This window comes from Lampetra fluviatilis, chromosome 62, assembly GCF_964198595.1.
Source record: "Lampetra fluviatilis chromosome 62, kcLamFluv1.1, whole genome shotgun sequence".
Taxonomy (NCBI): Eukaryota; Metazoa; Chordata; class Hyperoartia; order Petromyzontiformes; family Petromyzontidae; genus Lampetra; species Lampetra fluviatilis.
In genome coordinates, this window is record NC_136336.1 from 6,434,051 (window position 1) to 6,450,342 (window position 16,292).

Here is a 16,292-nt window from a genome sequence, read left to right on the forward strand (position 1 = left end):
ATCATCAGCATCATCATCAGCATCATCATCATCAGCATCATCATCAGCATCATCATCAGCATCATCAGCATCATCATCATCAGCATCATCATCATCATCAGCATCATCATCAGCATCATCATCATCAGCATCATCATCATCAGCATCATCATCATCAGCATCATCATCAGCATCATCATCATCAAGTGGGAATTTACTGCTGCAGCAGCCGAAGGACTCTGAAAGCGTGGTCACGTTGATTCTAAATGTGGAGATGAAGGACACGGAGAAAAATCCACGCGACCACGGGGAGATAGAGAGAGACACCGCAAACTTCAAATATACAGCAGCAGGTAATATCGGGATTAAAACCACGACCTCCTGTATACCAGGCGAGGCAGTTAACATCTCCTAGCCACCGTGATGATGATGATGAGAGAGAGAGAGACACGCAAACTCCAAATATACAGCAGCAGCAGCAGGCGTCAGGGTCGGGATCAAACCCACGACCTCCTGTACACCAGGCGAGGCAGTTAACATCTCCTAGCCACCGTGACGATGATGAGAGAGCGAGACACGCAATCTCAAAATATACAGCAGGCGTCAGGGTCGGGATCGAACCCACGACCTCCTATATACCAGGCGAGGCAGTTAACATATCCTAGTCACCGTGACGATGAGCTTCCACCACTGGTGGGAAACACTTCAATGTTTGTTTTGGTTCTCAACAACTTTCACCATTAGCGGCGAATATGTGAAATGATCGCAACGAAAGCCAACAAACTTCACGCAGCCGTGAGAATTTGTTACGATTTAAAAGGGGAAGGGAATGCTCATTTTGCCCGCCTCATTTCACTGTACTGATGCTGCTTCAGTGGTGGAGGAATGAAATGAATTCAGAGCCAAAGGGTGAAAATGTGAAATATTAATTCACCCGTTCTCACCAATAATCCGCCGTTATGAATCATGCGCGCGCGTGTGTTTGTGTGTCACGTGGGGCGGGAGTGGAGTTGTGGCAAGTGCTGTTAGCGATCAGCGCCTAAGAAGCAGAGGTCGCAACCGGGTACCCGATACCCGTACCCTACCCGATACCCGGCTACCCGTACCCGGCCGGGTACGGGTACGGGTAGCCGTTTGCGACCCTGGTGCGGCCGGGTACGGGTACGGGTAGACCGTGAGTCACTGGTGAGTAACCGTTTGTCACTCATTTCGGGTAGGGTACGGGTACGGAACGGGTACCCGTACCCGTACCCGACGGGTACGGGTAAGGAATCAGAATCCGTTTGCGACCTATGCTAAGAAGGCCGGCACGGCAAATACAGGGTCCGGATGAAAATGTTGCAGACCCCTGGACTGCAGGCACTGTGAGGCCCACGGTAATATTTTCAAAAGGAAAACAAAGTTAAAGTTAAATTAAAAAAATGTGTATTTTTACACGGCTAAACAACAAATAAAATTCAGCGTTCACAAACTAAAAAACTTTTCAGTTTGGTTTGCAGAAAAAACGGGGAAAAAACTCGATTCTTATTGCCGATCTTTTTATTTCGATTTTGCCTTCTCGACAGACCTGTTCTCCACCTGAAGACGGCTGCTTGCATTGTGGCCGAAACGTTGTGAGAATTATTTTATTATGTTTTATTTTTATTATTGTTTTATTTTCCTTCTACGTGACTTTACCGAAAGAACCAAGAAGACCGATCTTTTTAAATCCTTTATATTAAGTTCGCTTGCTTGCTTACTTGGGACCGTGCAAATCTTTCGGTCGTTTTTTACCCCACTTCCCGTGATCCAATCGAGCTGACATTTTCCACACAGACTCGTTGTGCGTGACAATGAATGTTCGTGGTAAAAAAATTCCAAAAGTGTACACTTTTTAGGACAAAAATATTCTATTTAATTACCAATTGCTTAATGGTGCAATGCAATCATCTGACCCATAGGTGGCAGCCATCTCAAGCCAGAGGACGAGAGGACTCTAGCCGCCACGCATATAAAGGATTTATAGTGAAAAACTTTGTTTTTACGGGTTATACTTATTAGCTGTCTCAAATGAGTGCTCCGGTGTGATGGTGCGTGAACGTCGCGACTCGGAAAGACAAAGGCGGCCACGCGTCATGCTGAAACACACCACCCGCACTCCCTCGTGTGCCATGCCGGACTTGTTACCGATTGACGCGTTGAGTTTGTGGGTTGTTTTTAATTCGTTCTGTTGATCAGCTGTCCTTGATAACGCAGCAGCATCATCATCATTACCATCATTATCATCATTATCATCATTATCATCATCATTATCATCATTATCATCATTATAATCATTATAATCTGATTATATGGTTATTTCGGTAAAGTCACGTATATAGAAAAAATAATAAAAATAATGAGAAAAATATATTTTTATTATATAAAAAAAAATGTAAAATATATTTTTTCTTTTATTGTTATTTTTTCTATCCACGCGACTTTACCGAAACAACCATTGAAACATGAATTCCTCCACTCGCGAAAGTTTCAAGTAAAAAAAAAAATCATGAAAATCATCATTATCATCATCACCATCCGAGTAATCATCTGCGTCGTTCTCGCAAACTCCGATCGGCTGTCACCCCTCGCCTCGAGCCGCCAGGTGGCGACATCGTCCCGCGCCACCCCGCTGCGGCGTTTGGCCGCCCCAGGTCCGTCCGTCCGTCCGTGCGCCAATGCACATCGACCGGGGACCCGATTTCAACGCCACGATCGATTCCCCGACGCCGTGACCCACTCCACTCGTCCGTCTCGGTGAGCAGCGGGCGCGAACTCGTCCCCTTCAAACGGGGAACGAAGACTGCGAGACTTTGCGGGGTTCCCGAGAGGGTGACCGCCGGTTCTTTTCGACGGTCTTCATTTGTGACCGCGTGGAGTCTGGCATCACCCGGGTCACGAGGTTTTGGGTTTTTTTTTTACCCGGCCGGAGCCGTTTGGGCTGCCGTACGAATGATTCGAGATTTGAAGCTTTCGTGACTGCAAGGATTTAATATTCTTAGGTTTTTTCGGTAAAGTCACGTAGGTAAAAATTTGTAATTAATAAAAGTAAAATAAAAATAAAATAAAAATCACGACGTTTCGGAGGCAACACAAGCTTCCGTCTTCAGGTGGAACCGTCACAGCACGATTGCTGTATCAAGTGAGAGAAATTCCAAGAAAACAGTCCTTGTATATTCTGGGAATTTCTCTCACTTGATACAGCTATCGTACTGTGACGGTTACACCTGAAGACGGAAGCTTGTGTTGCCTCCGAAACGTCGTGATTTTTATTTTATACAACAGGCGAGCCTGACGCCTGATGCTGTATATTTGGAGTTTGCGTGTCTCTCTCTCATCATCATCACGGTGGCTAGGAGATGTTAATTACCTCGCCTTGTGTACAGGAGGACGTGGGTTCGATCCCGACCCTAACGCCTGCTGCTGTGTATTTGGAGTTTGCGTGTCTCTCTCTCATCATCATCACGGTGGCTAGGAGATGTTAACTACCTCGCCTGGTATACAGGAGGTCGTGGGTTCGATCCCGACCCTGACGCCTGCTGCTGTGTATTTGGAGTTTGCGTGTCTCTCTCTCATCATCATCACGGTGGTTAGGAGATGTTAACTACCTCGCGTGGTATACAGGAGGACGTGGGTTCGATTCTGACCCTGACGCCTGCTGCTGTGTATTTGGAGTTTGCGTGTCTCTCTCTCATCATCATCACGGTGGCTAGGAGATGTTAACTACCTCGCCTGGTATACAGGAGGTCGTGGGTTCGATCCCGACCCTGACGCCTGCTGCTGTGTATTTGGAGTTTGCGTGTCTCTCTCTCATCATCATCACGGTGGCTAGGAGATGTTAACTACCTCGTCTGGTATACAGGAGGTCGTGGGTTCGATCCCGACCCTGACGCCTGTTGTATATTTGGAGTTTGCGTGTCTCTCCCTCCCTCCCTCCATGTGGTCGCGTGGATTTTTCTCCGGGTCGTCCGGTTTTTTTTCACCTCCACATTTAGAATCAACATCAGGCGTTTAGAGTTTTCGGCTGCTATGCTAGTTCCACGTGATTTTGATGAGCCCGATTCGTTGGGCTATCATTATGATAGCCAAATCGTTTATATCGATGGGGCCCTTACCTGTTAAAATTAAAAAACACGTAGTTTATAGTTTCATTTAGTTCATGTGCAACATCTTTCCCCACTGCTACGAACATATATAACACTGGTCAACACACTTTTTCTGGCGTAAGGTATTCCAACGGTTTTAAGGTAATTTTGTAGTGTTGATTCCAAATCTGGCATCAGTTTTTGTCTATCACATCAGGTTTTTGAGATATCAAATATTGCATTTTCAATAAAAACTGCAGAAGAAAAATATTAAATAAATGTGGATATCTACATAAAATGATATTATAAACACACTGTCCTAAAAATACAGCACCATATTTTAACACTAAAGCAGTCACTGACTCGCAACAACTTGCAATCATAAGTGACAGAGTTAATTTCGGGTAAAATCAATGAAAATGGGGTATGCCGATAGCATAAAAATGGGAAGTGATAGAGCAAATCTGAGATCAGATTTGGAATCGGCACCCTGAAAGGACAGCTGCAAAAGTCCAGGCCAGAATTTAGTTTTTGTTTTTTCTTGACCAGTGTTATACATATACGGATAATGATTACATTATTCGAATGTAATGATGGATGGCAATCATCAATGATTCACGACGACGTTCGACATGCCACGATGCCCGGAGCACGAAGACATCAACGCGAGACGGCGAATATCTCCACCGACTTGCTGATGAGTGCCGATCGAACGAAAAAAACCGAAGCTCCTTCAATGATTTTTTGTTCATGTAAATTTTTTTTTTAATTTCTATAAAAACAAAAGTTGGTCGTGTTTGCTTAGAGATGGCGCGAACGTGATTGTGTCGTACACCCACCACCACTCTAATACATATATACACACACACATATATACAAAGATCCCCCGTATAGCCTTAACAGACTGTAGGGGCAAGTGCTGTTAGCGAGCACCTATGAAGGCCGGAACGGTGCACGAGGGGGTGGGTGGCCAGCACCACGCCCGACCGCCTTTATCTCCCCAGTGGCGATGTTTACACACCGCACCGGGTACTCATTTCAGGCTGAGTCGACCTAGGGGAGGCCCAGGACCGGTTCAGATAATCGTCACTGGTGGTGTTGGCCGTGACCGGGAATCGAACCCGGGTCGCCAGGTTCATAGCGCAGCGCGCTAACCACTACACCACCGCTCCCCTAACACATATACACACACACATATATACATATACACATACTCGTATTTACACAAAGACAAATATCCCCCGTGTAGCCTTAACATGCTGTAGGGGCAAGTGCTGTTAGCGAGCACCTATGAAGGCCGGCACGGTACACGAGGGGGTGGGTGGCCAGCACCACGCCCGGCAGCCTTTGTCTCCCCAGTGACGATGTTTACACACCGCACCAGCTACTCATTTCAGGCTGAGCCGACCTAGGGGAGGCCCAGGACCGGTTCAGATAATCGTCAGCGGTGTTGGCCGTGAGCGGGAATCGAACTCGGGTCGCCGGGTTCGTAGCGCAGCGCGCTAACCGCTGCACCACCGCTCCCCGCTCATATACGCACACTCATATATACATCGATACAGACACTAATAAATGCACACTGATAGATGAAAACTAATACACACACACCAATATATACGCAATATTAAAACAAACATATATATATACACACCAAAATATACATTATATTATATTAAAACTAAGATATATAAACACAAATACACACAACCACACGCAAAGACCCCGCACTGATACAAATGTTGTCGTGATAAATTAAGCAGCCGACTGTGTTTGACAAAAGCGTGTTACTTATTTAAATAATAAAAAATGACACAGAGATAAGGGGACAGTGCCCGACCGCCTTTGTCTCCCCCAGTTCCACCACCCAACTCCCCTCTCGACAAACCCCCCCCCTCCCCAAAAAAGACAAAGATCCCCCGTATAGCCTGAACAGACTGTTGGGGCAAGTGCTGCTAGCTCTGCCCGGCCGCCTATGTCTCCCCAGTGTCGATGGTTTAGTATCCACAACCTTTTGAGGCTGAGTCGACCTAAGGGAGGCCCAGGACCGGTTCAGATAATCATCGTCGCTTGTGTTGGAGGCAAGCGGGAATCGAACCCGGAGTGTTGGGTTCGTAGCGTAGCGCGCTGACCACTAACACACACACACTAACACACACACTAACTAACACACTAACACACACACTCATTAACACACACACACACTAACACACTCACACACACACTAACACACACACTCACACACACACTAACACACTCACTAATAAACACACTCACTAACACACGCACACTAACACACACTCATACACACACACTAACTAACACACACACACTAACACACTCACACACACACTAACACACACACTAACACACTCACTAATACACACACTCACTAACACACACACTAACACACACGCACTAACACACACTAACACACACACACTAACACACACACACTAACACACACACACTAACACACACACACTAACACACACTAACACACACATACCAACACACACGCACTAACACACACTAACACACACTAACACACACACACTAACACACACACACTAACACACACTAACACACACACACTAACACACACACACACTAACACACACACACACTAACACACACTAACACACACTAACACACACACTAACACACGCACTGACACAATCATAACTTGACCGCTTGCGTGACCCACGCATCTATTTGTTCCGCCGCCTGCTGAACCATCTCCTCCTCGTCTCCCATTGGCTGAGCGCCTCACCCCTCCCCCTCCCCTCCTCCCCCACCTCCTCCTCCCCCTCCTCCACCTCCTCCTCCCCCTCCTCCTCCACCTCATCTCCAGCACCACCACCACCTCCTCCCCCTCCTCCTCCCTCTCTCCCACCTCCTCCCCCTCCTCCACCACCTCCTCCCCCTCCTCCTCCACCACCACCTCCTCCACCTCCTCCTCTTACTCCCTCTTCCCCACCTCCTCCCCATCTCCTCCCCCTCCTCCTCCTCCTCATCTCCAGCACCACCACCTCTTCCTTCACAACCACCTCCACCTCATCTCCAGCACCACCTCCTCCCCCTCCTCCTCCACCTCCTCCACCTCCTCCTCCACCTCATCCCCAGCACCACCACCTCCTCCCTCCACCTCCTCCACCTCCTCCTCCACCACCTCCTCCTACTCCACCACCACCACCTCTTCCCCCTCCTCCCTCCTCCCCCTCCTCCAACCTCATCTCCAGCACCACCTCTTTCTCCCTCCCCCCCCTCCTCCCCTTCCTCAACCTCCTCCTCCTCCACCGCACCTGACTGAGCCCATCCTCGTCGGACTTTAGAGGATGGGAGGATGGGGGTGCGGGATGGGGGGGATGGGGAGTTTAGGGGGAGGTGCGAGGGGAGGGGGGGGTTGGGATTTTTCCCCCTCCTCTCCCCCTCCTCTCCCCCTCCTCTCCCCCTCCTCTCCCCCTCCTCTCCCCCTCCTCTCCCCCTCCTCTCCCCCTCCTCTCCCCCTCCTCTCCCCCTCCTCTCCCCCTCCTCTCCCCCTCCTCTCCCCTCCTCTCCCCCTCCTCCCCTCTCTGTAGGGTTATTTATTAATTTAGACACTCCTACTACTAGTATTATTGTTGTTGTTGAGCATCCAACTCGCCGTGCGCTAAGGCGGGGTGAGAGGGAGAAAGAGAGAAAGAGAGGGAGGGAGGGAGAGAGGGAGGGAGGGAGGGAGAGTTTGGTTTTTTGTTGTTGTTAAAAAATATCCGTCCATCTCCATCGCTCTCGCTCGCTCGCTCTCTCTCTCTCTCGCTCTCTGTGTGTTCGCCACAATTAATGACCATGAGTTCCTATTTGATGGAGACGACTTTCGTCGACCCGAAATTCCCACCTTGCGAAGAATATTCCCAGGGCAGCTACATCTCCAATCAGCACGGCGCGCATGCCGGATTCATCGCCCGCAACGCAGCTCACGAGTCGCGTTCCTACTCGCACGCTACTCACCACCACCAACACCACCACCCATCTCATCACCACCACCTCCACCACCACCACAATCATCACCGCACCCCGCAGGACGCCCGCAACGCAGCCGTCGTTTATCCCACGAACAGCGCTCGCTTCTCCGAACGAATCTTCGGCGGCTGCTTTGAAGACCCCACGGTAATCTCGACCCCAAACGCCACCACCACCGCCACCACCGCCACCACCAGCAGTAGCAGTAGCACCACCAGCAACACGCCCGATGTCAGCCCGCTCGCTCGGCCAGCCTCAAGCCCCGAGACTCACGCAGCGGTTCCAGACTCCGACTCATCGAGTCCGGAGGTCGCCGTGACTTCAACCACGAAGCAGCAGCCGCAGCAGCAGCTGCAGCAGCCGCAGCAGCAGCCGCAGCAGCAGCAGCAGCAGCCGCAGCAGCAGCAGCAGCAGCCGCAGCAGCAGCAGCTGCAGGTTTACGCGTGGATGAAGAAGCTGCACGTTGGAGGTGAGTGGCCGGGGTGAGGGTTGAGGGTGGTGGTGGTGGAGGGTTGGTGGTGGTGGAGGGTGAGGGTTGGTGGTGCTGGTGGTGGTGGTGGTGATGGAGGGTGAGGGTTGGTATTGGTGGTGGAGGGAGGGTTGGTGATGGTGGTGGTGGTGGAGGGTGAGGGTTGGTGGTGGTGCTGGTGGTGGTGGAGGGTGAGGGTTGGTGGTGGTGGTGGAGGGAGGGTTGGTGATGATGGTGGTGGTGATGGAGGGTTAGGGTGAGGGTTGGTGGTGGTGCTGGTGGTGGTGGTGGTGGAGGGTGAGGGTTGGTGGCGCTGGTGGAGGGTGAGGGTTGGTGGTGGTGGTGGTGGATGGTTATTAATCGAGTCGGTCGTGATGATGGTGGGGAGTTTGAACCGGTCCTGGGCCTCCCCTAGGTCGACTCAGCCTCAAATGAGTACCTGGTGTGGTGTGTAAACATCGCCACTAGAGAGACACACGGCCGGGCGTGGTGTTGGCCACCCACCCCCTCGTGTGCCGTTCCGGCCTTCATAGGTGCTCGCTAACAGCGCTTGCCCCAACAGTCTGTTAAGGCTACACGGGGGATCTTTGTCTTTGCTTTGGTGCGGAATTTGGGATAGAGAGACGCACACAGACGCGGTACAGACAGAGACACAGAGACACACACAGAGACACGCACAGAGACACACAGAGACACACAGAGACACGCACAGAGACACAGAGACACCCAGAGACACACACAGAGACACACACAGAGACGCACACAGAGATGCAAACAGAGACACGCACTGAGACAAAGACGCACAGAGACCCAGCGACACACAGAGACACGCGTGAACAATGCACAACTCCCTCGTTGTTGTTGTGTTGTTGTTGTTGTCTGTGTGTTGTTGTTGTCTGTGTGTTGTTATTGTTTGTGTTGTTGTTGTGTTGTTGTTGTCTGTGTGTTGTTGTCTGTGTGTTGTTGTTGTTTGTGTGTTGTTGTTGTTTGTGTTGTTGTCTGTGTGTTGTTGTTGTCTGTGTTGTTATCTGTGTTGTTGTTGTTTGTGTTGTTGTTGTCTGTGTTGTTGTTGTTGTCTGTGTTGTTGTTTGTGTTGTTGTTGTCTGTGTTGTTGTTGTTGTCTGTGTTGTTGTTGTCTATGTTGTTCGTCACTCATTCATCAGATCATTCATCGGATCGCTCCTTCAGGCGTTCAGTCGATCACTCGCCCACTCACTCGCTCACGGATCGACTCACCCACTCCCCTGCTCACTTACTCACCCGCTCACTCACCCACTCACTCACTCACCCGCTCACTCACCCACTCACTCACTCACACACTCACACACTCACTCACACACTCACACACTCACTCACTCACTCACCTGCTCACTCACCCACTCACTCACTCACCCACTCACTCACCCGCTCACTCACCCACTCACTCACTCACCCGCTCACTCACCCACTCACACACTCACTCACCCGCTCGCTCACCCGCTCACTCACTCACCCGCTCACTCACCCACTCACTCACTCACACACTCACTCACACACTCACACACTCACTCACCCGCTCACTCACCCACTCACTCACCCACTCACTCACTCACCCGCTCACTCACCCACTCACTCACTCACCCGCTCACTCACCCACTCACACACTCACTCACCCGCTCGCTCACCCGCTCACTCACTCACCCGCTCACTCACCCACTCACTCACTCACACACTCACTCACACACTCACACACTCACTCACCCACTCACTCACTCACCCGCTCACTCACCCACTCACTCACTCACACACTCACTCACACACTCACTCACCCGCTCACTCACCCACTCACTCACTCACTCACCCGCTCACTCACCCACTCACTCACTCACACACTCACACACTCACTCACACACTCACTCACACACTCACTCACCCACTCACTCACTCACCCGCTCACTCACCCACTCACTCACCCGCTCACTCACCCACTCACTCGCCCACTCACTCGCCCACTCACTCGCTCACTCACCCACCCACTCACTCACCCACTCGCTCATGCGCTCACTTACCCACCCACTCGCTCACCTACTCACTCACCCACTCACCCGCTCACTCGCTCACCCAATCACCCACTCACTCACCCACCCGCTCACTCGCTCACCCGCTCGCTCACCCGCTCACTCACTCACCCGCTCGCCCGCTCACACGCTCACTCACTCGTCCACTTACTCACTCAGTCACCCGCTCGCTCACCCACTCGCTCACCCACTCACTCGCTCATTCGTCCACTTACTCACTCACTCAGTCACTCGCTCACCCACTCACCCACTCGTCCACTTACTTACTTACTTACTCACTCGCTTACTCACTCAGTCACTCTCTCACCCAGTCACCCGCTCGCTCACTCACTCGCCCACTTCTCACCCGCTCACTCACTCAACTCATTCACCCCACTCACTCATCCTCCAACTCTCGCCACTCAATCAAACCCTGCACGTAATGCCTCCTTCGCCAGCGGGGTTCAACACCGGTAAGCGGGTTTACAGTCCAGCGTCAAGTGCCGGGAGACTTTCTTGCTGCTCTACCTTTGCGGCACGTGTCGATTTCGGCGAATGCGGACGTGAATCGGGGTTATAGGGAGACATTGATCACACACACACACAAAGAAAGAGCTCCCCGTGTAGCCTGCGACGGATGTTTTGGGACAAGTGCTGTTAGCGAGTAGCACCTATGAAGGCCTGCACGGCACGCGAGAAGGTGGCACACAAAAACATACACAGATACATACACACAGATACATACACACAAATACATACACATATATATACACAGATACACACATATACACATATACACACATATACATACATACATATACATACATACACACATACACATACACACATATACATGCATACATACATACATACACACATACACATACACACATATACACAGATACACACATATACATACATACATATACATACATACACACATATACATACACATATATACATACACACATATATTTCAGATACATACACACATATACATACATACACACATATATTTCAGATACATACACACATATACATACATACACATATACATACACACATATACATACATACATATACACAGATACACACATATACATACATACATATACATACATACACACATATACATACACACATATACATACACACATATATTTCAGATACATACACACATATACATACATACACACATATACATACATACACATATATTTCAGATACATACACACATATACATACATACACACATATACACACACACACATATATTTCAGATACATACACACATATACATACACACACATATATTTCAGATACATACACACATATACATACATACACACATATACATACACACATATACATACATACATACACACACATATATACACACATACACACATACACGCATATACATACACACATACACACACATACATACACATATATATATACACACAGATACATACAAACAGATACATACACACATATACATACATACACGCATATACATACATACACGCATATACATACACACATACACATAAAATACACCGACACATATACATAAATACGTACACGCATGGAACACTAATTGTTATAACAACACTCCTACAACATCAGAGTGCAGCGCCACATTAAATACGCGCTACAATGACAATAGTTTAAAGCGATTTGAAGCGTGTTTTATTTTCAAAATGGAAATATGGTTTTGGGGGGGAGGGGGGGGTAGAGCTTTGTGACGTCATATTTGAGAGGGGGGGGGGGGTAAAAAATCGCGTGACGTCATTTATGGACGACCCCGCTGCCGTTGACGCGCGCCGTTCCGCTGGTCGCGCCTGATGATGATGACACCGAATCTCCGTGCGTAGAGGCAGCGTTCATCATTTCGAGGGTTGTGTGTGTGTGGGGGGGGGGTGGGTTTTTTTTAAATCCTTTATATTAAGTTCGCTTGCTTGCTTGCTTGCGACCGTGCAAATCTTTCGCTCGTTTTTTAACCCACTTCCCGTGATCCACTCGAGCTGACATTTTGCACACAGACTCGTTGTGCGTGACAATGAATTTTCGTGAAAAATTTTTTCGAAAATTTTCCACTTGTTAGGAAAATTATTTTTTCATATTTAATTTAAAATACCAATGTGATCAAAATGAAACTCTTACTCAAGAAAAACAGAAATGAATAATAAAATAAAACCGATGCCACGCATATAAAGGATTAATAGTGAAAAACTTTGCTTTTACGGGTTAATTTTTGTTTTTTTCCATTCCCCGCTTCATTTTTCAAACGTTTTAGGCAATAAACACATAGGGTAGCTACGTACGGCCCACCCCTGTACATGCCAAACCATACATCATTATTGTTAGTTGGATTTTTTTTTTATATTAGTAGTAGTATTTTTTGTAATATTTTAGTCGTATTTTAGTAGTATGTTTTATAGTATTTTAGTACTATTTTAGTAGCATTTTAGTAGTATTTTAGTAGTATTTTAGTAGTATTTTAGTAGTATGTTTTATAGTATTTTAGTACTATTTAAGTAGTATTTTTAGTAGTATTTTAGTAATATTTTTGTAGTATTTTAGTAGTATTTTTGTAGTATTTTAGTAGTATTTTAGTAGTCTTTTGTTTTATTTTTATTATTTTATTATTTCCCTTCTACGTGACTTTACCGAAAGAACCAAGAAGATGATTTTTTTTTATTCAATGTACGCGACATTCTAAAGTAACCAGCGGCGACCTCGTTTCAAAGTTGGCCACCCACGATGTCATCATCAGCCAGCGGTTAATCGGAGAGGCAATTCTGATTGTAATCATCATCATAACAATAATTATTAATAAATAAATAATACATCGCCGTGGCAATGTTTGTGGAGAGAAAAAATTAACCCGTAAAAACAAAGTTTTTCACTATAAATCCTTTATATGCGTGTTCAATGGGCCACAACCCAGCCCACATTGGTCTTTGAAACGGGCGGCTAGAGTCCTCTCGTCCTCTGGCTTGAGATGGCTGCCACCTATGGGTCAGATGATTGCCTGCCACCATTAAGCAATTGGTAATTAAATATAATTTTTTTTCCCTAAAATGTTGAACATTTTGGAAAAAAAATTTCACGAAAAGAAACGCACAACGAGTCTGTGCAAAATGTCAGCTCGATTGGATCACGGGAAGTGGGTTGAAAAACGACCGAAAGATTTGCACGGTCATAAGCGCGCAAGCAAGCAAGTGAACTTAATATAAAGGATTTAAAAATGGTCCGCTGGTCGTAATTACGGTGCTTAACGTATCGATTAAAATCACCGTAAGCGTTATTATTATTATTGTAGAACACAACAAATGCTGCTGCTGTATAAATCACGCCACTCCATCAAATGATTAAACGTTTCACCCGTTTACGTGGGTACAGATCAGGCGAGCTAAGCTCTCGCATTAACCCTTTAGCCCTGAACAACTTTGATCCCTCTTCGCTGTCTCCCCGACAGACCTGTTCTTCACCTGAGGACGGCTGCTTGCGTTGTGGCCGAAACGTCGTGAGAATTATTTTATTATGTAAAATTTTTATTTTTTTATTATTTCCATTCTACGTGACTTTACCGAAAGAACCAATAAGATGAATCCCTGCAGTCACGAAAGCTTTAAATCGAAATTTTATTTTATTTGATTATGTAACATTTTTATTATTTTATTATTTCCCTTCTACGTGACTTTACCGAAAGAACCAAGAAGATGAATCCCTGCAGTCACGAAAGCTTTAAATCGAAATTTTATTTTATTATGTAAAATTTTTATTATTTTATTATTTCCCTTCTACGTGACTTTACCGAAAGAACCAAGAAGATGAATCCCTGCAGTCACGAAAGCTTTAAATCGAAATTTTATTTTATTTTATTGTTGTATTTTTATTATTTTATTATTTCCCTTCTACGTGACTTTACCGAAAGAACCAAGAAGATGAATCCCTGCAGTCACGAAAGCTTTAAATAGAAACTCTGATCCCGTGTATGGCGACGGTTTATTTCAACATTGCAAAGTAATAATATGGACGAAGAAGAAGTATTATAATCTAACGTTTCGGGCAATGTCCCTTCCACAGAGACGCGGTACAGGGCGGGCTAGCAGACGATGTTGAATTCAGAGACGCGTGTTATGTGCACAGTAGTGCTGTTTATTGCTGGCCGCTTTGGACGCTTTGAGAGGAGGGGGAGGTGGAGGGAGGAGGAGTGAGGGTGGGGGGCATCATCAGCAGCATCAGCATCATCATCATCAGCAGCAGCATCATCAACAACATCACCAGCATCATCAGCAGCACCATCAGCAACATCATCACCAGCATCACCAGCATCAGTAGCATCATCACCTGCATCATCATCATCAGCAGCATCATCATCAACAACATCACCAGCATCATCAACATCATCATCACCAGCATAACCATCATCATCTCTCTCTCTCTCTGGGTCTCTCCACCTCTCCACCCACGTCTCTTAACCCCTTTCTCACCCGCCTCCCTCCTCCCGACACAAAATAAAAACATCTCCATTTATCTGTCGCTCGCAATCAACTCAAGCTGCCGCAGCAGCAGCAGCAGCATCACCAGCATCATCATCACCAGCATCATCAGCAGCATCATCATCAACTACATCATCAGCAACATCATCACCAGCATCATCAGCAGCATCATCAACTACATCATCAGCAGCATCACCAGCATCATCAGCAGCAGCATCATCAACAACATCACCAGCATCATCAGCAGCATCATCAGCAACATCATCACCATCATCACCAGCATCAGCAGCATCATCACCAGCATCATCAGCAACATCATCATCAACAACATCATCACCAGCATCATCAACAACATCATCACCAGCATCACCATCATCATCCTCTCTCTCTCTCTCACTCCACCTCCCCATCCTCCACCCACGTCTCTTAACCCCTTTCTCACCCGCCTCCCTCCCGACACACAAAAACAAACATCTCCATTTGTCTCTGGCGCGCAGTCAACTCAAGCTGCCACAGCAGCAGCAGCGGAGGAGGAGGAGGAGCAGAAGAAGGAGCAGCAGGAGGACCCAACGGGATCTGCGTCGGTGAATCGAAGCGTTCGCGCACCGCCTACACGCGCCTCCAGGTTCTCGAGCTCGAGAAGGAGTTCCACTTCAACCGCTACCTCACCAGGAGGCGGCGGATCGAGATCGCGCACGCGCTCGGCCTCACCGAGCGCCAGATCAAGATCTGGTTCCAGAACCGGCGCATGAAGTGGAAGAAGGACCACAAGCTGCCCAACACCAAGACGCGGTCGGCCGCGACGGGCTCGATTTCGGCGGCGTCTGCGTCGAAGGCGACGGCGGTGGTGGTTGTTGTTGCTGCTCAACAGCGAGTGGCTACGCACATGGGGGCCATTGCTGCGTCCATGTAAGGCGGTGGGGGTGGGGGGTGCAAGGAAGGTGGGGACGGGAGGATGGATTGGATTGGAAGGATGGATCGTGGAGGATGCACACACACACAAAGACAAAGATCCCCCGTGTAGCCTTGACAGGCTGTAGGGGCAAGTGCTGTTAGCGAGCACCTACGAAGGCCGGCACGACACACACACACAGAGACACACACAGAGACACACACAGAGACACACACAGACACACACGAACACAGAGAGACACACACAGACAGAGACACACACGAACACAGAGAGACACACAGA

The 16,292-nt window shown here is 47.9% G+C and overlaps 1 protein-coding gene across 1 annotated transcript; it reads left to right on the forward strand.

Moving 5' to 3' along the window:
* Positions 1-7,901: 7,901 nt before the first annotated feature.
* On the forward strand, positions 7,902-16,010 carry LOC144951337 (homeobox protein Hox-D4a-like). The gene is made up of 2 exons (XM_078881540.1): positions 7,902-8,550; positions 15,595-16,010. The coding sequence occupies exons 1-2, from the start codon at positions 7,902-7,904 to the stop codon at positions 16,008-16,010; spliced, it is 1,065 nt and encodes a 354-aa protein (XP_078737666.1).
* The last annotated feature ends 282 nt before the right edge of the window (positions 16,011-16,292 follow it).